Genomic DNA, 25,574 nt, shown 5'->3' on the forward strand with positions numbered 1-25,574 from the left:
GATGTACAGTTGCTTTGTCTGTACAGTTGTCCAATGAATGTAAAGTGAGTAGTGAGGCATTGGTTGAGTAATTTTAACATGCTGGTCTTGTTGACCAGATTCTGAACTATCAAAGATGCACTGATGATGTCACCTTAGTGAGGTGTTGAAACCTCTGCAGAAAACCACACCGAGCTTGGTGAACGAATCTACAACCCGAGCAACAAATTTTTCAAAATCTGTAAACATGAAGGATATTGCTAATGGGGGAAATCAGGTGAGGTGTTGCCATTGAACATCAAAAGGCGATGGTGAGACACTCTCTTTTGGAGGGGGTGGTCATTTCCTGGTACTTACGTCACATGAGTGCTACTTTCCACTTATCACCGAAGGCCTGGATGTTGTCTAGGGCCTCGTTGCATTCGGACTTGGATTTAAATGTATTGATTTTTGAATTCTGATTTGTTTGTTTTAGTTTTATGCTCGGTTGTAATATGTAATTGCTATGAGTATTTTCTAAATGGGTTTTGTTTTTTTCCAGTCAAAGGATAAAATGATGCGAGGCTCCCGAAGAGGATGTGTTAGACTGCGGGTGAGTATGAAATATTGCGTTGTTATGGGACCCTTGAAATTAGATTACTGGTCCCATCAGAAGAGAATTGACAATATTATGGCCTTGGGTTATACTCATGTCTTTCTTTTGTATTACTTTTCTCCCATTATTCCCTTTTCTTTGTCTAATTTCTTCTTGTCCATGAGACCCAATTTCCATTTAGTTTGGTCAATGTTATCGTTCCTTTTCACTCACATTTCTTGCCTCAAGTTTTCTGTCCAAATTGTACCCTTGCAAATTGCTGTTTTCATCTCCAACCTTGTTTTTGCAAAGTTCATGAGCATGTTGTGCAGTCCCAGAAATTTGTCAAACTCCTCAATCAGATCACCAATCCCTTCTCAGCACCAAGATTGACCTAAGAAATGTCAGCGACTGTTTTAGTATAGGTTGTGCAGACAAGTCCAGGACTGAGCAGCTCTAGTTAGGGTTTCTTTTCTCGGCACTGCACATTTGCCTCTGGAATCCTTATGGATTCATATTTTGTTCCAATGTCTTCCACACCTGCTTGTTAACTCATTTGCAGACATGTGTTCAGTGGGCATGGATGTTGTGATCTCTTTATTACCAATTTCAACCCCTCCTCTGCATCTGTATTATAAGATATCAAACATGAAGAGGATCACACCTATTGCCTTCAGCCCTCGTGACCCAATCACTTCCTTTCCGGATCCCTGTCTCAGGATGAACCTCGGTAAGGTCACTCCTCAGCCTGCCCTTTCTTTCACTCTCGCTCTGCCTCTGTCTCTGTCTCTGTCTGTATGCATGTGCCCCTCCCATCTACCCCACAACCCTTGAACATTTCCATGTCCAATCCTACCTCACCTGCACCTTTAACACGTTACAACTACTATTACAATAATATCCGAGTGTACTTGAATCATTCACATTAATATATTAGCTAATCCAAGCTTACGCATTTTCTATCCTTTTGGCTGGTCACCCTGACTTTGATATGGCTTATTAACCTTCTTCAATTCCAGTTGAACATGTTCATCCTTGTGTTTAAATGCTTCCATGGCACCACTACCTCCAAACCTGCTCCACATGCCTGCAAATTCCTCCACTGCTACAAACCAACCTCTCCCCTGACTCCTGGGACATCTCCTTCCTTTTGGCCCATTATTGCTGGTCAAGCATAGTCTGAAGCTTCTTTTAAATGTCTTATCTCTTCAACCAACTCCTCCTGGAAACCTCTGTACAACTTAGGTTTTGACCAAGCTTTGATAAATCTTTAATTTCCTTGAGCTTGCAATTTTATTTTATACTTCTAACATTTTGTAGGAGCTTGGGTGTTTATCTTCATTATAGGTGCTGTATAAATACAGGTTGTAGCAACAATAAACTTAAATAATGAGCTAACTGAAAAAGCCGGATCTTGGGATGTTGTTTTTAGCAGTTTGTATTCTAGAAAAATAGTGAATTGGTTAGTTTTTGTGCCTGAGAGTGTTAGAGAAGTTGCCTTGATTGAAACAGAAGTATCCTGGCCTAAATGTAAATTGAGCTTTGTGGATAGCTAAGAATTTTTAAGGGAAGCATGTTTTTTGGACACAGAGCAAATTTCTTGGTGAGTGACATCTATGGCAGTTCCATTTGAATTGCAAGTTGATGGTGAAAAATAGCATATCTACAAACGAGATAGTATCAAGTGGAAGGATTAGGCAACAATCCAAGTAGATCTTGTTTTGTACTCACAATGATACCGTGATGGTTGCAATTTATGTTTGTTAATTGTACTTGGAGAGGAATTAATAACTGTTACAGGATTGTATTGGGCAGGAGCTAGGGAGTTTTTACTGGAAAGAGCTGTTATCACGCAAGTCCTCATTTGACACATGGGAGTGGTTTAAAGATCTACTGATCAGGGGTCAGGACCAGCATGTTCCAGAAAGGAGGAAGGACAAGGATGGCAAGGTAAGGAACCTTTTTATGAAACGAGGGAGGTTGTGAATTTAGTCAACAGGATAAAACAAACCTATATGGAAAGATTTAGGAAACTAAAATCAAACAGGGAGCTTGTGGAATATGAGGAAAGCAGGAAAGGACTCCAGCATGGAAATAGGAGAGCGAAGAGGGGCTATGAAATGACCTTGGCATGTAGGGTTAAAGAGAATCCCAATGCATTCTATACATGTGTTAAAAGCAAGAAGATAACTAGGCAGAGGTTGGGAGCACTTGGGGATAAAAGACAGAAGGAGTATACTTTGAGTACGTTGCATTGGTTGATTGAATTTTTTGAAGAAGTAACAAAGAAGATTGAGGGCAGAGCAGTAGATGTGATCTATATGGATTTCAGTAAGGCGTTTGACAAGGTTCCCCATGGGAGACTGATTAGCAAGGTTAGATCTCATGGAATACAGAAAGAACTAGCCATTTGGATACAGAACTGGCTCAAACGTAAAAGATAAAGGGTGGTGGTGGAGGGTTGGTTTTTCAGACTGGATGCCTGTGACCAGTGGAGTGCCACAAGGATCGGTGCTGGGCCCTCTACTTTTTGTCATTTACATAAATGATTTGGATGCGAGCATAAGAGGTGCAGTTAGTAAGTTTGCAGATGACCCCAAAATTGGAGGTGTAGTGGACAGCGAAGAGGGTTACCTCAGATTACAACAGGATCTGGATCAGATGGGCCAATGGGCTGAGAAGTGGCAGATGGAGTTTAATTCAGATAAATGCGAGGTGCTGCATTTTGGGAAAGTAAATCTTAGCAGGACTTATGCACTTAATGGTAAGGTCCTAGGGAGTGTTGCTGAACAAAGAGACCTTGGAGTGCAGGTTCATAGCTCCTTGAAAGTGGAGTCGCAGGTAGATAGGATAGTGAAGAAGGCGTTTGGTATGCTTTCCCTTATTGGTCAGAGTATTGAGTACAGGAGTTGGGAGGTCATGTTGCTGCTGTACAGGACATTGGTTAGGCCATTGTTGGAATATTGCGTGCAATTCTGGTCTCCTTCCTATCGGAAAGATGTTGTGAAACATTGAAAGGGTTCAGAAAAGATTTACAAGGATGTTGCCAAGGTTGGATAATCTGAGCCAAAGGGAGAGGCTGAACAGGCTGGGGCTGTTTTTCCTGGAGCGTCGGAGGCTGAGGGGTGACCTTACAGAAATTATTTCAGAAATATCTGCTGCAGGCAAATACTAGAGGAATCACAGAAGAGATAAAAACCAAAAGTGGAGGTGCCCAGCATGGAACCCGAAATCAAGTAAAGCATGCCCACATGCAGATGCTGCTAATTTAAAATGTTACTGTATGCTTAAGGTAACGGTTACAGTTAGTTTAAATTTACAACCTCTTCTCCTCAAAGTCAAACCTCATTGCTTGGAGACAGCACAAAACAATTCTAATGTATTAACAGCAGTTATGGGATCATAACAATTCAGAACCCATAATTAATTCTGGCATTTAGGAACCTAACTTTGCCTTTCTTTTAAAGTAAAAATCGAGATCAGTTACTGAACACATTCATAAGAACTTCTGGAGACTGATCCTCACCTCTCTGAAATTGATCTTCAACAGTGGGATTTGGGAGCTAATAAATTAGCTTTTGGTTTTGTTTTATTTGTAATAATTTGCTGAGTATTAGGAAAAGTTATAAAATAGATTGCAGTTTTTATTTAGAGTTATCAATCTTGATACTTTAACAAGATTTACTTGATACTTCTCATCGCAGTCGATCCCATAGAAACATGACATGAGTAGCTTTTATTTAAATATTACTTAGCCTTGAGTCTTTTTTTTTTGTATTCTTTTGCTGATTTAAAAGTTAGTTTGTTTATTTTTTCCACAAGTCAAAAAGACTCATTTTATTAGGGTGTTGGATTATCTTAGTATTATCATAAGTATTGTAACATTTGCAAATAGTACATCAGCATCCCATGATCTGATATCCTTGCGTTAGGTACCGCAGCAAATCTCCAGGAATATGTCAAACATGAGTTTGCATTTCTCAGATAGGAATTGGAAATATCAATTAATTGTTGCCCTGAGGGAGTCTCTTGTAATTTTCTGGGGAGCTCCATTTTCGTTTTCACCTCCTAATTTAGTGTGTCACGTAGTTATGCAGAAGTTGTCGGAATATTGCATGCAATTCTGGTCTCCTGCCTATTGGAAAGATGTTGTGAAATTTGAAAGGATTGAGAAAAGATTTACAAGGATGTTGCCAGGGTTGGAGGATTTGAGCTACGGGTAGAGGCTGAACAGGCTGGGGCTGTTTTCCCTGGAGTGTCAGAGGCTGAGGGGTGACCTTATAGAGGTTTACAAAATTGAGGGGCATGGATGGGATAAATAGACAAAGTCTTTTCCCTGGGGCGGGGGAGTCCAGAACTAAGACGCATTTGGATGGGTATATGAATAGGAAGGGTTTGGAGTGATATGGGCCAGGTGCTGGCAGGTGGGACTAGATCAGGTTGGGATAACTGGTCAGCATGGACGGGTTGGACCAAAGGGTCTGTTTCCAAGCTGCACATCTCTCTGACTCTAAGTGTTGAGTCCACTTTTGAAGTACTGTGTACACTTCTGGTTGCCCTACTATATAAAGGGCATTATGAAATTGGAAAGATTCAGAAAAGATTTACCAGGATGTCACCAGGAATGGAGAGTTTGAGTTATAATGAGAGGCTGGTCAGCTGAGGCTACTTTTCACTGGTGTGTAGGAGGTTAAATGGTGACATCATTAAGGTTTATCAAGTTATGAGGGGCATAGATGAGGTGAATACTGAAGGCCTTTTCTCTAGGGTGGGTGAGTTCAAAACTAGGGCATGTAATTTTAAGATGAGAGGAGAAAGATTTGAAAATGAAATGAAGGGGAACGTTTTCACACTGAGTAATTTGTATGTGGAATGAGCTGCCAGTGGAAGTGATAGATACAAGTACAGTTACAATATTTAAAAGATATTTTGGACAGGTACATGAATAGAAAAAGTTGAGGCCAAATGTGGGCAAGTGGGACTAGTTTGGTATGGGAAACCTGGTTTGGCATGGACAAATTGGACTGATGGTTGGTTTCCATGCTGTATGACTCTGACTCAGTAAAACTGCCTACATTTGTTGACTTATGGGGCATGTCCTGCTGCAATTATGCATAGCATTGGTGAGGCCACACATGGAATATTGTGTAGTGTTTTGGTCTCCTTATCTGAGAAAGGATGTTCTTACTATTCATGGAGTGCAACCTGATGTCTGGGATGGCAGAACTTGCATATGAGGAGAGATTGAACCAGTTAGTATTGAATTCACTGGAGTTTTGAAGAATGAGGGGTCCTTATTAGAAACCTATGAGCTCAGGTTAGATGAAGCAAGGATGTTCCCAATGGTGTGGGAGTCTAGAATTGGAGGTCATAGTTTAAGGATAGGAGATAAACCTTTTATTACTGAAATGAGACATTTCTTCACCTACAGAGTGGTGAGCCTGTGGAATTCACTACTACAACAGAAAGCGGCTGAGGTCAAAACATTGTCTTTTAAAAAAGGAGGTAGATAAAAGGATCAAGGGGTATTGGAAGAGATTGATATCAGATTCATGAACTGAATGACCAGCCATGATCATATTGAATAATGGAACAGGCTCAAGGGATTGAATGGCGAAGGCCTGCTATCTCCTCTGTTTCTATAATGAACTCTTAATTAAAATTATAGCAACACACACAATTAAACTTGTTTTTAGATGCTGCTATCTTTTTTAAAATTTGCACAAGACAATTGGTATAAGTTAGCAACTCAAGTTCTTTTTTCTAAAATAACTGAGACACACATACACACTCTCTTAAACATTCCTTTCACAGATTGTTAATCATGCAGTCAAGATGATTGAATCCACTCTCTGGGTGAAGAAATGTCTCTTATCAGTAATAAAAGGTTGACCCCATTACCTTAAACTATGACCTCCAATTCTGGACTCTCACACCATTGGGAACATCCTTCTTCCATCTAACCTGAGTTCATAGGTTTCCAATAAGGACCCCTCATTCTTCTAAATTCCAGCGAATTCAATATTAGCTGATTTCAACCTCTCCTCATATGTAAGTTCTGCCATCCCAGATATCAGGTTGCACTCCACTGATAGCAAAAACATCCTTCCTCAGATAAGGACACCAAAACGCTGCACAATATTCCATGTGTGGCCTCACCGATGTTCTCTTTTTGAGCATTGATTCAATCCTGATTTTAACCATTACTACTCTTGTTACTGCATCTCCAATCCCATTCTGCAATTTAAAGTTAAGGTTTAAGTTAAAATACAGTTTTCTTTATAATAGCATTCACGATGTTGTCCCCATTTTGTAGGTCCTGAATGTTTGCATCCTTAAGCTAGAGATTCCAAATCATTATCTCAATGATTTCAATTTGTCCTACTTCCTAGTTAGCTGAGTATTCCTTTTGAGACTTTTAAAACTTCTGTCTTGCAGCCTACCTTTTGCTTGCCTCCCTTGTAGTGTGCCTCTCTTGCCCCACCTGTCCATCTCCTCACCCAAAACCATGCAGCCTGTTGGTCCCTGCAGAAAGATAGTTTCCCAACCTCAGTCTGTCCATTCTACTTAAGTGAGAAACTTGATTCCTCAGTTGAGAATGAGGTGGTAGATGCCAGATAAATTGGAGCCAGTGGTTAGTTGGAGAGAAATGGTTGCATCTAGTAAGTCAGGTCTCCTAATTTAGCTGCCATAATTTCCAAGGCCAAGGAGCTCTCTCAAGACCAAGTTAAATTTTGTTACGTCACGAGGTAAACTCGCCTGCTTAATTTAAACCAACAACACAGAAAAGATTTATCCGTGCAGTAATCTGTGAAAATTTGAGAAGCCAACAACTATTTAAGGTAAAAGTTAACAACTTTTTATTTCTTAAAGTATAACAGAGAATAATTAACTAAACTTTTTTTAATGGATATTTTTATTACAAATTTAACATTTTTACAAGTTTACAAAAATAAACAAAACTCTCAAGTACAAACATTGATATACAATTAAATCTTAAATAAATAATAACCAAAATTTAACGAAAGAAAAATACCGAGGGGGCAAAAAAACAAAACTCAACTAACTACTAATGTAACCTACAACTAACCAGAGTGTATAATTAAGTCTGTTACATTATTCAAATAAGAGAAAGAAAAAAAACCCAACGGATAACACAGAAATTGGGTAGTGAGATACATGCTTGGAATGTGTTAACATCAAATGTAACAAAACCCGAATTCATGCGGGATTCCTCTCTCAAGGGGCCCCGGACCAGCCAGGTTCATAATCTCAATTAAATAAAAGCCCTTGTTAGGATAGCCGAAATATCTGTATTCATATAATTCAAGAAGGGCTGCCACGTTTTATGAAATAATTCGGTCTTTCGGTGCACCATATTTGTAAGGAAGTCAAGGGGAATACATTCTATAATTAATCTGTGCCAATTTGAAAGTCCGGGGGGGGCCCTCAGCCCCCAAGTTACCAAAATATTTTTCCTTGCACAAAGAGAGAATAGAAAATAATCTCTTCCCTTGCAAATCCAGGGAGGGTAAGTTCGAAAAGCCCAAAAGGAGAGATACGGGGTCCACTTTAATTTCTGTCAGGGTACTTGCTACTTTAGTCCAATATCTACGGATCTTATGACAGGTCCATCGGCAATGTACAAGGGTGCCCACCTCTATTTTACATTTGGGACACATTGGAGATGCTCCTGCCTTAAATTCTGCCAATCGATCCAGTGCTATATGGGCCCTATGAAGTATCTTCAGCTGGGTAGCCTGAGTTCTGTTGCAGACAGTGATTCTTCTGCTGTTTTCCCAAATGTCATTCCACGTTTCTATAGAGATTTCTAGTCCCAAAACCTGATCCCATGTTTTAAGCAGATTGTCCATATCTCCCGATACTTCATTATGTAGTAAATGATAAATAGTACTGACGGAAGATATCCCCATTGGTCGTAGCACTCTACATTCTCTATTTGATTTATAAAGACTATCTAATAACGTAGTCTTCTTCTGTATATAATCTCGAATTTGGAAGTATCGAAAGAGGTCTCCATTAGGTAATCTGAATTTCTGATGCAGCTGTTCAAAAGACATCAGGACCCCTTCTTTAAATAGGCAGGAGATACCCCTGGATCTCCAGAGTTTAAAAGTGGCATCTGTAAACCCCGGTTGGAATCCCCATGCTCCCACTATTGGAGCATAGGGGGATGTTTTATGTGAGTTGCCCTCATTTTGCCGCATTATATTCCAAGCTTTAATTGTGTCTCGTATTATAGGGTGTTTACAATGATCCGTAATGATTTTCCTCTTGTCTGAAAATAAAAGGTTAATAAGTGGGCATTTTACTTAAGAAACCTCGATGTCCAGCCAGATTGATTGCGGATCAGACAAGACCCAATCAGCTACGTAACCTAACAGGGAAGTTAACTGATATTTCCTAAAATCTGGGAAGTCCAATCCTCCCCTTGCCTGTGGAAGCTGTAGCTGCTTCAGCTTAATGAGGGGCCGTCTATGATTCCAGATAAAGGAACCCAGCCAGCCATATGATTTACGTAGTGCCAGCCTCGGCAGCATCATCAGAAGCATTCGCATAGGGTATAGGAGACGGGGCAGGACATTCATTTTAATTAGTGCTATTCCACCCAGCCAGGAAATTGGGAGGTCTCCCCATCGGGCCGGTGTGGACTTGTTGGGCCGAAGGGCCTGTTTTCGCACTGTAATGTAATCTAATCTAATCTAATCTAGCCGTACCTAAATTAATTTCTAAAAAAGTTTTAAATTCTTGAGAGAAGTACTTTACAAGTTTACTGCCCTTCATAGGAAGGGGTCCATATGCCAATGCCGAGGGGATGTCCCATTATTCCTCGCCTTGATTTCCATACATACAGCAGCGTGATTGGAAATTGCTATACTACCTATTTTACAGGATGATATGGAATTTTAAAAATCAAGGGGGCAAAAAACATATCAATTCTGGTATGACATTTATGTGGATTGGAGTAAAAAGAAAAATCTCTACCCTGTGGATGAAGGCATCTCCATACATCTACTAGTCCTAATTCTTTGTTCAGATCCACCAATTGTCTAGATCTGGGAGATACTCCTGCAGTACTCTTGGGAATCCTATCTATTTCCAGATCCATAATACAATTATAGGGGGAGACTTTAATTGTATGACGGGCACCGAGAGCCATCAATTTTGAAAAGGCTTCCGTTATAAATTTAAAGGGGTGTGCCGGGGGGCAGTACAAACTTAAAATCCCATATTCCTCTCCATTTATAAGGGCTTTAATCAGAATATATTGTCCAGATTCGTCTTTTATCTGATTTAGGATTTTGAAAGGGAAATTCTTCCGAATAAGAATAACAACTCCCCTGCTTTTTGAGCTAAAAGAAGAAAAAAAGGCCTGATCAAATCTACCTTGTCGTAATTTCGAGTGTTTTTTATCCAACAAGTGTCTCCTGTAGGAGAGCTATATCAACCCTTTCTTTCTTGAGATTTGATAATATTTTCTTCCTTTTTGACTGGCAAATTACTCCCCTTGACATTCCAGGCGCACCACTTAACCAACTAATCAACCATAATCATCCGGGCAAATCAGAGACCCCTCGGGAGGGGTAACCCTATCCAGAACATCCCGAGCATAGAGCATATAAAATTCACAAAAATAAAGGCTCTCTAATGCACTCACAACAGTATAATAAAAAACTATTTCTAAATAATAAAAAAAAGGTCCTTAAATGGAGATTTTTTCCCCCTTGTTTCCAGGGGGTATCACTTCCTTTCCAAAGGTTCATCGTATCCTCTCCCAACCAGTGCCCCACCCTTGACCCAGGCACTCCTCAATAGGATGAGGAAAATTCAAATATACTACTGAGCTAGAGTTAACAGTGAGCACCCTACCCTGACCCCACCCACACCAACACCTGGATATATTTGGTAATGTTAATACCATGTATAAACATATATAACTATAAAATTGCAACCTCAACAAATAATAATACAAAATAACAAGGGAAAACAACCCCGCTCCTAGAGACAGAGGTAAAATAAAATAAGGTAACCATCCCCCCCCCCCCCCATTAACTAGACCCCTGGCTTTTTATATATATATAAAAATAACAAGGGGCGGAGAAAATCGTTAAATAGAGAACAAATAAATAAATCCCTCTTCCCCACCTCCCAACAGTATGATAAGAAAAAGTGGGGGGATATAAACCAGAGTGGAGGGGGAAGGCAAACCAACATCCAGTATCTCTTACAATTTATCTAAGAGAGTCCAAAAATTCCTTAGCCTTTTCAGGTGATCCGAAGTTATACACAGATCCTTCATGGTTAAAGCGTAGCGTCGCTGGGTAGCGTAAGGAGTACTGAATATTTAAGTCCCTTAAACACTCATATCTTCATAACAATTTAAAATTGACTGTGCTTAATAATATTGGAAATGAGAAATCTACCTCTTCAGTGCAGGTTGATTGTTGAAGAATTAAATATCATCTGACCTAAACCTCCCTATTTTGACAAGCTACAACTTACTTTTAAATATCTCACAAGAGAATAGCTAAGAACAGTATTAAGTGACTAATAAGAAAACAAAGGAGCTGAGTACAAAGGGTATCTGTATTATGATGGAATAATACACGAGATGGTAGTGAGTGGCTTATGTCATTGATGATGGAATGAGTATCAGGTGTGTCTTGTCTATAGTGTTGTGTTGAGTGTATGGTTGTTGATGTTCACTTAACTGAGTGCAAGCTATTGTCTGTCAAGAGGGTTTCCGTGCCCTTATGATGGCAGCTGATCAAGTCCTTTTTAGTAGGACTCCCAATCTGGAAGGCAGAAAAAATTGCAGCTGTTAGGCATGCAAGAAGAAAACATTTTCCAGCAGCTTGTTGAGAAGTTTTAGATATGACTCTATGACTTTGCCTGATAGTGAGTTTGCGGGGAAAGCTCACAGCAACATACTGGGATCAGTTGACCAGACAAGAGGCAATTTGCACAAGACCACTGGGCTTAGTGGGCCAGACAAGGGGTACATGAAAAAGGCCACAGCAGGTAACAAGTTCGAGTGTAAGTCCATAGGATATCAGAGTGTAGGAACTTCCCACAGCAGGGAAAGTGACAAGCTGCAGAATCAATCTGCCTGAACATTAGATGACTACTACTGATGGCAGCTGCACATGGTAATGGTAACTCTGACCTCATTAATCATGAAGTGCTTGGACAGGCTAGTCACGGACCAAGTCAGTACCAGTCTCCCAGCCTAACTCAATCCCCTACAATTTACTTACTGACATAACAGGTTGATACTATATGCCATATCTCCAGTCCTGCACTTAGCCCTGGAATATCTGGACAACAAAGACACCGAGGTCAGACTCCTGCTCATTGACTACAGCTCTGCCTTCAACACCATTAACCCCTTCAGACTGATCTCAGAACTCCTTGACTTTGGTCTTGACTGTGCTGTGCCACTAGATCCTCAGCTTTCTGATTCACAGACTGCAATAGAAGATAGGTAATTGCACCTCCACCATGATAACACCCAACACTGCAACCCCAAGGATGCATCCTTAGCCTCCTACTGTACTACCTGTACACCTGCGAGTGTTTTGCCAAATTCCAAATGAGTGCCATTTACAAGTTCGCTGACAAGACCACTTTAGTAGGATGGATATCTAACAAGAAGTCAGAATACAGCAGGGAAATAGAAGGCCTGGTGGTGTGGTGCAATGAGACCAACCTCTCAATGTTGACAAAAGTAAAGAACTGATGATTCCCACAGACGCACACGCAGACACATGCAATCATGTTCATTGGAGTAACAAAAACTGACATCCTGTCCTGGGCTTCCCACATAGAAGAAACAGTCAAGGAGGCACAGTAACGTCTCTTCTTCCTCAGGTGACTCAGGAAATTTGGCATGACTGTAAGGACTCTTGCCAACTCCTACAGATGCACCATTGAAAGCAGACTGTTTGGGTGCAAAATGGCTTGGTATGGCAACTGCTCTAGTCAGGACTGTAAGAAACTACAGAAAGTTACCTGCACAGCCCAGACCATCACTGAAGCCAACCTTCCATCTCTGGACTCCACTTACACGACTCGCTATTGTGGAAAGGCTGCCAACATCATCAAAAACCTGTTGCACCCCAGTCATGATCTCCCACAACCTCTTCCGTAAGGCAGAAAGTACACAAACCAGAGCATGCACCAAAAGGTTAGGGACAGCTTCTTGGCCATTATTAGATTGATGAATAGACTGTCGAGCCCAAATATTACTGCTGTTGCTAATGTTGATCTTGCTGAGTGCACGCCCTGTGCAATGTAACATGTATTCTTTTGTCTTGAGAGTCTTTTTGATTTGTACATCCTTGCTTACTATGATCTGCCTGTACAGCTCATAACCAAAGTTTTTCACTGATTTACTGTCATGTGGACAAAAGTACAATCAAGCGTTGAGCATGGAAGGATAAGAGTGCGATCACCTACCATTGAAAGGCTTCAGCAGCAGGAGCTTTGCCCAGCCAGTATTACTGAGAGTTATGTTTCAGGAGAAAGGCTGTTTCAGAGCAATGTCAGGAACATGATAAAGCTAAAAGCAGATCACCACAACAGTTTGGAAGTGCCAAGGGATTTGAAGATGCTGAGGACTGGGATGAATTTTTCTTGAATGGTAGAGTAGATCTGCTAGATTAGGGTTTCTGATCCAAAAGCTGTGCTTTGTCAACATTGTGTTTAATGATGAGGAAACTAATTTTAGTGCAGCTGCACATTCCATTCCTTCAGATTCCATGCATTTCTAATGATTGCTACTCCTTGCTATAGTGGGGAGATCAGTAATGTTCAGTGTGTCATTACTGAGCATTCTTCATTCTTGATGCTGGTTTGAAATTAATGCAGGTTTTTCTTCACTCCTGTTGTCCATTTTTTACAAAAAAAAAATTCTTGGGCTGTGTGCATCACTGACTCATCCAGCATTAATTGGCTTTCCCAAGTTACCCTTGAGAAGGTGATGGTGAGCTGCCTTCTTGAATCAGGGAATTTTGTTTAGGAAGTGCCGCATTGTCAATGGGAGGGAGTTATTTCTCCAAACATTTTGATTTATTGGTGTATAAATTCCTATGACTTACTATGCTTATTTGAAAATATGTTTTTCAAATGACCAGTGCACTAACATTGTATAAGATTTCCTTTTCCATTCCTGAGAAAGAGCTTAACCGAAAATATTCTCTTTTTGAGTATTGATATTTATTGCCAATATTTTCTGATTTTTGAATAACATTTGTCTCAAAAGGCAATTTGTACAATAGTGCTGTGTTTGTGCATGTGATTGTGTCTGTATGTTTAGCCCCACAAGTACATCTATTGAATACCCCAGGGAAAACCAAGACATAAATTTTACCATTATGGGGGAACTATTGCCTGCAAAAGTAATGCTTATTTTTGTGCAGCTTTGAAGTATGCCCCTTGCCTTTTACATATGACAGTGTTAAGAATGTGTTGCTGGAAAGCACAGCAGGTCAGGCAGCATCTGAGGAGCAGGGAAATCGATGCTTCGGGCCGGAGCCCTTCATCAGAAATGAGGCTGGGAGCCTCTGGGGTGCAGCCCCCTCCCATTTATCTCCCCACCTCCTTATACTGTTGAATTTTCTTGTTTCAGATTTTTTTGTTTTATTGTACTTAGTATGAGATTGTTTCTTTTAAATTGAGCAGGTATTACCCAAAAGATAACTCCTGTGTTTCCACCAAAATCTTGAATGACCTGCTGAGTGTTTGTTTCATTTGAGTAATGTTGTTGCTGGTGTATGCAGTAGCTGAAACCTTCCAGAGGATGGCAAGGTAGGGGCATGTTTTCTTATGACGATTGTTATCTGAAATATAATGTTAGCCAGGATTATTCCTGGTTTTGCCCAAGTTTAATATTCAATTAAGAAATGTTCCACGATGGTTTGAACTAGTTGGCATTTCTGCCTCTTGTTCTTGCTTTTGCCACAACCCTCTGTTCCCAGGCTCCAATCAACCATGATTAATTAGATGGTAATGTTATATGTTAGTACTAAATTTAGTGAAAATAAGCTTTTGACAATCTTTCAGAATAGTTCTAAATGAGGGTCGGCTGTGTGGGAGATGAATTTTTTTTGTGTGGAGTTAGGGTGCTAAATCTATCATGATATTTGGTGGGTTTATAATCTCCACAGAAATTTGACATGGTATTCGCAATGGAACAGGGTGAGTTGGAGATTCTGCATTCACTTCTGATAAATTTCAGTTGAAATACTCGAATTCAGTGGAGAATCTTCTGACCTCTGCATTACTAACTCTTCACTTGATGAATAAAGGTGTTTGCTGAAAGAAAATTGTTAAACCTGGCCAGCCAGTTTCATTTAAGCTGTTGGTAACTATATAAATCATTTTAAATATCCTTTAACTTTGATCCTGCTCATGACTAGATATTAAATAGGTTTGCTAGCCAGGGCATCTGAACCGTACAGATAACTTCCTTCTATTCTAGCAAATTATCATTCAGCTGTTGTGTCCGATTGGACATAACATCACTAAAGTGGTGTCTTAATGCTTCAGTTGGCACTCATCTACAGATTCAATCAATAAGCACGTCAACCTGGACCCAATATACCGACCACTGCAACGGACAGCTGGAACTGACAACTTGAAGCGGCAGATTCAAACCACTACAAACGCCAGAGTAAAGATCACAGAAGCACTTCACAGGAGGCTCCCAAGCACTGAGGATGTCACCTAGACAGGGGATGAAATGTCTGCAACACAAATTCCCAGCTCGGCGAACAGAACCACAACAACGAGCACCCGAGCTACAAATCTTTTCACAAACTTTGAACAACAAAGCAGTATTTTAAAAGACTTTCCCAACACTATTTATCACGGAGATACAAATCCTAAGAAATTACCCTTCCATATAATTTTTTAAAGAATTCTACTTAACTCTTCTTCCCAATTTATGTTCTATAAACTGTAGAATCAGCCTACTTGAATACCCACAAAATTGAGAGCTTAAATTCTTTCACCTTTTAAAAAAACTGCAGATTTCCAACAAAACAGTCCTGGGCCCACAGAGCCCTGAAGAAATGATACCAGACTCGAAATATTAACTCTGTTTCTGTCTACCCCAACTTGCTGAATTTCTCCAGTGGTGTTCGTTTCAGATAGGTTTATAGTGTCAGTTGTATTTAGAATGACTATTTTATTTCATTAAAAAATTTTCAAAGCTCTTTATAACTTTGGACAAGTAATATCAAACTAATGTGATATTTCATATTGGGATTAATCAGTAGAAAATCCTTAAAGATCTACATTCATTGATTGTAGCAGAAGTTTATAACAATCCTCAGTATTTACAAGATGAACAAGGCTGTTAATGCATTAATGCATTTAGATTTTCAGAAGTTTAGTAAGGTAAGAGTCTATGGTGTTGGAGGTAATATGTGAGCATAGATGGAGGATTGGCTAGCCAATAGAACACATTTGGGACAAAGCGGGTATCGTTAGGATGACATCCTGTAACTAGTGATTTACCACAAAGATCTGTGCTGGGGCTGCAATTTTTTACAATATGTATTAATGACTTGGATGAGGAGAATGAGTATAGTATAGCCAAGTTTGCAGGTGACACAAAAGTAGTTGAGAAGGCAAGTCGTGAGGATGATACAAGAGGCTGCACAGGGATATAGACAGATTAAGTGGCTGGGGAAAAACACTTGGCACATACAATATAATTTAAGGGGTTGTGTACTTTTGCAGGAAGACTAGAGTAGCTGAATTTTATTTAAATGCAGGAAGACTGCATAAAACTACAGAACAGAGGGATGTGGGGGTCCTCGTCTGAATTATAAAATGCTAGTATCCAAGTTTAGCAGGTGCTAGGAAAAGTCCATGAAATGTTGTCCTTTTATTTCTTGGAAATGGAATATACAAGTAGGGATGTTTTGCTAAAACTGTACAAGGCACTAGTCAGGCTACAGCTGGAACACTGAGAACAGTTTTGGGCCCCATACTGACATTGGAGGCAGTCCAGAAAGGATTTGCTCGGCAGATACCTGGCATGAAGAGACTGTGTCTTATGAGGAAATCTTATGTAGATTGCGTCTGTACTCATTAAAAATTAGAATGAGAAGTGAACTTATTGAAATATACAAGGTTCTTTAGTGACTTGACATGGCATAATCTTGGAAAAGAGTTTGCACATTTAAGACTGAGCTGAGGAGGATTTTTTTCTTTCAGGTGATTGTGTATCTGTGGAATTCTGCTGAGACTGGATTATTAAGTGTTTTCAAGGCTGATCTAGACAGATTTTTAATGAGAAAGAGAAACTAGGGTTACTGGGAGAAAGTCAAGAAATTGAGTTTAGAATTATCAAATCAGCCAGCCACTATCTCATTGAATAGCGAAACCAACTTGATGGATAGAATGCCTACTCCTGCTCTTAGGGTCAGATATTCGGATGCAGTTAGCCCATTCAGCTTTTGGTAAAAGTCAAAAGGGATTGTATAGTTCCAAAGCTAAGCACCCACCAAGAGAAGTTAAACCTAATACAAAAGATATATTTAGTTTCTTTTTGTTTCTATATTATCATAATATTATTCTATATTAAATAAATATCATATTCTATATTATCATACTAAACTCATAACTTTTATGCTGGTGCACCCTGTACTCTGAATCAACATTTTCTTCATACTTATTTGATCACAACATCAATCTTCTATGAATTTTGAAATTAAAATAATATTTCTATTGAATACATAATTTAACACTAGTGATACATAATTTATTGATAAAATCTTGACCCTAATTAATGATCACATTCCAAAGTTGAAATTCAGTACCTCTCCAGCTTTGCAGAACTATATGATATTTATTTAATAGTTCATTTTTATTGATTGTAGGTCAAGGAGAATTAGGTCAAGGAGAAATGAACTGTGGGTCACCAGGGTTACTGCAGTCAGGCATTTACTCTATTTATGACCGTTTCATTGATCTCTGATGCACTGCATTCTTTTTATCTTTCCTGCTGTGGTACAGTGGATTATCTTGTTAAACTGTGCAATGATGATTTTGGAAGTGCTGATGAAATAAACTATCTCTGATTGTGGAAATTTACAAAATAAAATGCATTACAAACTAAGATTTTATACGTGATTATAAAAGTTTATTTAAGAATGCTGCAATATTCCCCGGTGCCTTGAAATAAATTTTGTTCTTGCCAGATTACATCACCACTGGCAAGTTTCTATCCTGGCTCAGAACTATATCATGGCTCTTTTACTGTCACTGGGTGAAAATGCGAGAGCTTACTTCCTCACAGTACCATGGGCCTACCTACACTCATTGACAGCTACCATTCAAAATGACAGTACTGTGAGTATAGGAGTTTGGAGGTCATATTGCAGCTGTACAGGACATTGGTTCGGCCATTATTGGAATACTGTGTGCAACTTTGGTCTCTCTGCTTTAGGAAGGATTTATGAAACTTGAAAGGGTTCAGAAAAGATTTAGAATGATTTTGCCACCGGTTGAAGGGTTTGAGCGATAGGGAGAGGCTGAATAGCATGGGGCTATTTTCCCTCCAGCATCAGAAGCTGACAGGTGGCATTGAAGAAGTTTATAAAGTCATGAGCAGCATGGATACGATAAATACACTGGTCTTTTCCCTGCCAAAACTATAGGTTTAAGGTGAAAGGGGCAAGGTTTAAAAGCAATCAAAGCGGTAACTTTCTCTTGCACATAGGGAGTGAGCTCCAAGAGGAAGTGGTGGAGGCTGGTACAATTACAACACTTAAAAGGCATCTGGATGGGTATTTGAATAGGAAAGGTTTAGAGAGATATAGGCCAAATGCTGCTAAATGTGACTAGGTTTATCTTGGATATCTGGTAGGCATGGACAAAAGCTTCTGTTTCTGTGCTGTACATCTGTATGACTCTGGCAGCTGACCACTGCTTTCTTGAAGACATTTGGGGAAGGGCATGAAATGCTGCTGTGACTAGTGATCTGTTCTCCATAACTGTGGTTTACAGGGCTCTCAACCGCATCCAACCTATTACCTGTGCTTCTGTCCTTGCCCCTTCCCATCACTCACAACAGCGAGCACCCAATATGGCCTGCTCTACATTGTAGAAACTAAACGCAGACTAGGTGACCAGTTTACAGAACATCTCCAGTCCATGTGCAAGCATGACCTCGACTTTGCTGTAGCTGGTAATTTTAACACAGCGTCTTGTATGCATACCCGCATGTCTGTTCTCAGTATGGTGCAATGCTCTCGTGAACCACAACACAATAACTGGAGGATTTACATCTCATCTTAAACTAGGCGGTTTAGAACCTTCTGAGCTCAATATTCCTCCCATTGACTGACCAGGTCGTACCCTCTACCTGTGTTCATCTATCCCGATCTCCCCCCACCCCCACACCCACCTTTTATATGTAGCTCCCCTTATACCCACCTCCAGTCCTGAAGAAGGGTTATATCTGAAATGTTGACTTCTTCACCTCCTGATGCTGCCTGGCTTGCTGTGTTCTTCCAGCCTCCTGCCTGTCTACCTTTCCTTTCATTCCAGCATCTGCAGTTTTTTTTCTTGTTTCAATATTGAGTTTAGCAGTTTCAAACTGTGAATCCATTCCTTCACTTTCTTTTAGCTTTGCTTGTTACATTCTCTGCTACCCTGTCTCCCCTTTCACCCAACCCAGTATGATGTTTGTTCTTTCAAACGTTTGACAGCTAGACACACTATTGTTCTGTCATTCTCACATTCCCATCACTAGATCTGTAGTGTCAACATCCTTTCTGCCCCAGCATGCCAACCTCCTGCTCTTGCGTAAGTGCTGGCCCCTCTATACTTCACTTCAGCTCTGATGAAAAGTCATCTAGTCTCAAAACATTAGCTTGCTCTCCATGGATGCTGCCTGACCCACTGTGATCTCGAGCATTGCTTGTTTCCAGTGACCCCTATGACCACTGGTTTTAAAAAACAGAAAAGCTGTGAATAGTCAGCAATTAACCTTTGGTGAGAAATGAGTTCCAGTTATGGAAATCAGCCAGTTGAATCTCTGTGGTTAAAACATCTTGTTCTACACATTCCCCTTATGAGTCAACCATAGTAAGGTGAAACAAGTGTTCAAGTCTGTGTTACCTTTGTTGAAAATTTCTTCAAGCTTTTAAATTCATTCTCTTTACATTGTTTTCCAATTAAGATGTATATAATGATGTAACTATGGTGCTAAAGACCTTTGACCAAAATAGTAACTTACTACTTTAAAACCATAGTTTTAATTATTGAATAATGGAAGATCTAATGTTCTTAGTAATTATTTTTTGATGTAGAATGTCAGTTCAATCATCTTTTCACTGTCTTTATTTTTTTTTAATTTTTGAGGTTTTGAGCAAATAAAACAGCATTCCTCCTATTTTCCAGACCCAAAAGATCAAAATGATGGAAGGTTTTTTCTCTCTTCTAGTTCATTGAATCCAGTGTCAAGTGAAACATATTCTGTCCCATATAGGATATACCGCTCAATATCCTCTTCAGAAACTTGGTAAAACTTACCTTGATTGATACATGCATTAAGTTTTTTTACTTGAAGGATGCATCATTTCAAAATACAATATTCGCAACAAGTAGCCTGAACTTGAAATCAGTGGTTCGCCCTCTCTTCTTAGCCCTAGCCCTAACCCTAACCCTCTTGCATCTTTTTTACATACTGTATAAAAACTTTAAATTAGATGGAGGATAGAGCACCTTCAATGTACTCAAAATGGTGGAGACTGGTACAATTACAATGTTTAAAAGCATCTGGATGGGTATATGAATAGGAAGGGTTTATAGGGATATGGGCCAAGTGTTGACAAATGGGACTACATTAATTTAGGATATCTTGTCATCATGGACAAAATGGACAAAAAGGTCTGTTTCTGCGCTGTGCATCTCTTTGGCTCTGTGTGGTGAAATTTTCTCTCCTTGTCATAATAATGTTAGCAAATAGAAACTTTAACATATTAGGTGAGCAATTGCCAATCTTTGCCAATTCATTGTGATCCAGTGAGATGATTACTAAAGCAAGATGCATTGCAACTTGGAAATTTGGACAGCTTGCTTAATAAACATGCATTTTTCCTTTCAATCATCATCATTTTTGTCATCCTCTTTTCAGCTTTAATGCTTCCTTTTTGTTCTTAAAGTTCCCTGTTCCTTGCTTTTGTACTAGTTTAGAAAGTTAGCAATATACTGTCCTTCCTACTTCTGATGTCACTAGCATGAACATAAACTCTGCTTTTCTCTCTACAGATGCTGTCTGATGTTCTGGGTATATCCACTATTTTATCTGTCTTAATAAATAATTTGTTTTGCAGTTTATCACTATACACATGAAGAAAACAGGCTTTACCTGTTGTCTTTTAAAATATTTTGCTCCAATAAATCTGTTTTTTAAAATCTTTCTTTCGTTTGAAAAGCATTGAGTTGACAGCTAGCTAACCAGTACTAATCCATCCTAGGATGAAGTGAAGTCCTCATGTTCAGATGTTCTGCGCAGTCAGGTTCAGCTCTCAGTATCAAGCTTTGCATAAAAATGCAGCGCTCAATCCCAGACTGCAAAAGAGCATATTAGTTAGATTAGGGATAAAAGCAGAAATTGCTGGCAAAACTCATCAGGTCTGGCAGCATCTGTGGAGAGAAGCAAGTTTTAAATCCAGTGACCCTTGTCAACAATGCTAGTAGCGAGGGATTGGGAAGTAATCATGTTAAAAGGAGGGGGGTGGTGGTTAAGGAGTGATCAGATAGGCTAAGATGGTGCCCCAACAGAGAAGTAGGTGAAGATGGGTTGGCTGTGCTGAGAGTGATCAAAATTAAACTCTATTTGCCAATGTGAGGTCATGCATTTTGCGAAAAGAAACAAAGACCGCATGTACACAATTAAAAGTAGGACTTTGAGCAGTGTTATAGAACAGAGAGACCTGGGGTTCAGGTACGTAATTCTTTGAAGTTTTTATCAGATGTAGATAGAGTGGTTAAGTAGATATAAAGGAGTTGAGACATTATGCTGAGGATATACAGAACATTGGTGGGGCCTCTCCTGGAGTACAGTTCTGGTCTCCCTGTTATAGGAAGGATATTATTCAGCTGGAGGGGGTTCAGAACACATGTACGAGGATGTTACCAGGTATGGAAGATTTGAGTTATAAAGAAGGGTTGGGATTTCTTCACTGGAGTGGAGAAGTTTGAGAGGTAACCTTATCTAAGTCTATAAAATAATAAGGGGTATAGTAAGGCAAATGGCACGTGTCTTTTCCCTCGGGTGGGGAATTTCAAGGCTCGGGGGCATATTTTTAAGGTAAGAGAAGAAAGATTTTAAAAAAGAAGGGGCGACTTTTTTTTTAAACAACCTGGTTCATTTGTGGAATGAACTTCCAGAGCAAGTAGTGGATACAGGTACAGTTACAATGTTTAAAAGACACTTAAATGAGTACATGAATAAAACATGTTTTGGAGGGATATGGGCTAAATGCAGGCAGGTAGGGCTAGTTTAGTTTGGGATTATGGTCAACATGGATTGGTTGGACCGAAAAGTCTGTTTCCATGTTGTATGATTCTATAACTTTGTGAAAGCATTCCATGTCATGACAAGGCCTGGTGTGTGGGGATGTGTTAAGAACTTGAAAGAAGGTTTCACGTTTGAAAATAATTGACCGATTTATTGAGTCTGAAGATGGGTGAGGAATGTGTGTCTTGTGGCGGTATCTCGCTGGAGGTGGCAGAAATGGTTGCTTCTGAACGTTTGGATGTGCCTGTTGGGATGGAAAGTGTGGGATGAGGAACCATTAGGTGTTGCAGGAAAGGAGAGAAGGTGTGAAGGCAGAAGTGCAGAAAATGGATCAGACATGGCTAAGGGCCCTGTCAACCCTCAGCTGAGGAAAAAGATGAACATATCTTAAAAACCCAACCTCCACCCACCCCGCCACCACCACCGTGGAAGATGGCATCAAGACAGATGTGATGGTAATAGAGAATGGAGGAGACTGGAATGGAACCTTTACAGGAAATAAGGTATGAGGATGTAAAGTCCAGGTAACCATGGGAATTGATGGGTTTGTGGTAGATATTGATGGCCAACCTATTATCGAGAAATGGAAGCAGAGTTGTCAAGCAAGGCAGAGGAGGAATCTGAATTGGACAAGTGAAGGTGAGATCAGGGTGGAAATTGAAAATTTTTCCACTTCTGAACAAGACAGGGAAGCGGCACAGATGTCATCGATGTACAGGATAAAGAGTTGTGGGGAGGGACCTGATTAGGATTGGAGCATAACTGGGGTCCATGGCCACACCTTTTGATCTGTAGGAAGTAGGAGGAGTTCAAGGAGAAGTTGTTCAGAGGATGAGCTCAGCCAAGCAGAAGAGGGTGATGGTGGATGGAGACAGGTTTTTCCAGGAAGGTGAGGAGAGTACTGAGATCATGCTGATAGGGGATGGATGTGTGGAGGATTTGCGTGTCCATGGTGAAGAGGCAGCTGGTGCCTGTGAACCGGAAATTGTGAAACTGATATGAAGCATCACAAGAATCCTGGATGTAAGCAGAAAGGGACTGGAGAAGGGAAGAAAAAATTGTCAAGGTAGGAAGAGTGAAATACTTTGGGACAGGAGCAGGCAGAAACAATGGTTCTGCCTGGGCAGTACTGTTTGTGGATTTTAGGAAGAAGGTACAAGTGGCAGAAATGATCCCAAGCTGCTAGTTGCCTGCCATTTCAACATACCACTGTGTTGCCTGGTTAACATTTCTGTCTCGGGCCTGCTGCAGTGCTCTAACAAGGATCAGAGCAAGTTGGAAGAACAGCATCTCATTTTCTGTATGGGAACCCTCCAACCCTTCACTCAATATCGAGTTCAACAATTTTAGAACCTTGAACACCTTTTTCCATGTCTTCTAACCACCCCCCATTTCCTTTCAGCATTGCCAACCCATTTTAATTTACTTTTGGTTCCCATTATTGGTGTTGCTTTCTCATAAGGTCATAGAGTCATAGAGATGCACAGCATGGCAACAAACCCTTCGGTCCAACCCGGCTCCTGAGCATATGATCATCCACCCCTTTTTCTTCCCCAACTGTTGGTGTCTGTCTGTCTGTCTCTTTCGATTTACATTTCTGCCTAATCTGCTCATTCTTCCACCTCTCTGCCACACCCCATCTTCAGCATAAGTGCTACCTTTTCCTATGACATAGGTTTAAGGTGAGAGGGGAAAGATTTAAATGGAGTAACTTTTTCATGTGGAGGTTGGTGAATGTGTGGAATGAGCTACCAGAGGAAATGGTGGAGGCTAGTATGATTTCACCATTTAAAAGGCATCTAGATGGGTACATGAATAGGGAGGTTTTAGACGGATATGGATCAAATGCTGGCAAATGGGACAAGGTCATATTGGGGTGTCTGGTTGGCACGGATGAATTGGACCGAAGGGTCTGGTTCTGTGCTGTAAGACTCTGATTCTACAAAGCCACTCTCAACAACTACATTCTAAAGGGAATGTTGCTGCCTTCTACAATACCTTGGAAACCAATTAGTATTAAAGAACTATAATTTAATCTGTTCATTGAAAAATTTTAGCGGTGACGTGGAGTTTCAACCTCTATTTCCTTTTGAGTTGTATTTACATATTGCAGGCTTTCAGCTTGCAAAACACAATGTGAAAGTAGTTGCTCAAAGTAATTTTATCTTTGGACACAATGTAAGGGTGTTCATTTGATCATTAATAATGTAAAGAATGTCAAGCTCATGGCATTCAATTTTTGCAAATAGATTGTGATAAATATTTTATATTAGTACTTAAAAGGTTGTTCTGTTTACCCTACTGTTTAACCTTGTGTGACTAATTTGCTTTTATTATTTTATCTTTCTGTTTTCTGTATTTTATTCTTTCTGTTGTGCATAACACTCCAAGTGGGCCAGGAGAAATGGAATGTAATTTATTCCAGTGCAGTTTTATCAAAGCCAACAGATTAATTTTTTGAGCATAAACGTTGCGCATATATGTTTGTTAACATTTACACATATTGCATAATCTGTTTATTCAGTTTGAGGTATGGTGTATTTCATAATTGCCCTTGAAGGTTATAGTGAGCTATCTCCTTGAAACATTGCAATCCATGTCTTGTCGATACATTCACCATAAGGTGGCAATTCCAGAATTTTTATCCAGCATTAGTGTAGGAATGTCAATACAGTTTCAAAGGAGGATGATGAGTGGTATTAGGAAAACCTTTCGTGGTTCAGTGAATTCCCCTGCTAGAACTATCCTTGTTGTTCTAGATGATAGTGGTTTTGTGTTTGGAAGATGCTGTTGAAGGAGCTTTGGTGTATGTTGTAGATACTAGAGTGTGTCAGTGGTGAAGGGACTGGATGTTTGTCAATGTGGTTTAGATTAGAGTAGTACTGGAAAAGCACAGCAGGTCAGGCAGCATCCGAGGTGCAGCCCAATCAAGTGGGCTGTTTTTGACCTGGATGTTGCCAAGCTTCTTCAGTGTTGTTGGAGCTGAACTCTTCCAAGCAAATAGGAAGTATTGCAGCACGCTTCTGACTTTGTGCCTTTGTAGATGATGAATGGGTTTTGGAGAATCAGGTGGTGAATAATTCACCACTGAATTCCCAGTCTCTGATCTGTTGTTGTAATCACAACATTTTTTTTGTCTATTCCAGTTCAATTTCTATTTAAATGGTAACTTCATGGATGTTAATGGTGGGGTTTCAGCAATGGTCATGGTAGTCAATGTCAAGGGGCGATGGACAGATTTTGTTGTTGAAGATGGTCATTGTCTGCACTTGTGTGGTGTGGCTGTTACTTAGACTTGTCAGCCAAAATCTGGATATTGTCCAGGTCTTGCTACTTCTGGGCGTGAACATCTCCACTTCTGATGATATGATTAAGGCAAAGTAAGTGATGAAGTAGCTGAAGATTGTTGGCCCTAGGACATTACCCTGAGGAACTCAACACGGATGTCCTGGAGCT

General features: G+C 40.0%; 1 protein-coding gene across 3 annotated transcripts in view; it reads left to right on the forward strand.

The window, feature by feature from the left end:
• The window catches only part of osbpl9 (oxysterol binding protein-like 9), a 229,836-nt gene that overhangs the window by 31,848 nt on the left and 172,414 nt on the right, over positions 1-25,574 (forward strand). For all 3 annotated transcript variants that reach the window (XM_072574282.1, XM_072574283.1, XM_072574284.1), the window contains exon 2: positions 521-571. In XM_072574282.1, the coding sequence (XP_072430383.1) occupies positions 521-571 (51 nt within the window). The remainder of the gene's footprint in view (positions 1-520; positions 572-25,574) is intronic.

The sequence above is a fragment of the Chiloscyllium punctatum genome, chromosome 7, assembly GCF_047496795.1.
Source record: "Chiloscyllium punctatum isolate Juve2018m chromosome 7, sChiPun1.3, whole genome shotgun sequence".
Classification (NCBI taxonomy): domain Eukaryota; kingdom Metazoa; phylum Chordata; class Chondrichthyes; order Orectolobiformes; family Hemiscylliidae; genus Chiloscyllium; species Chiloscyllium punctatum.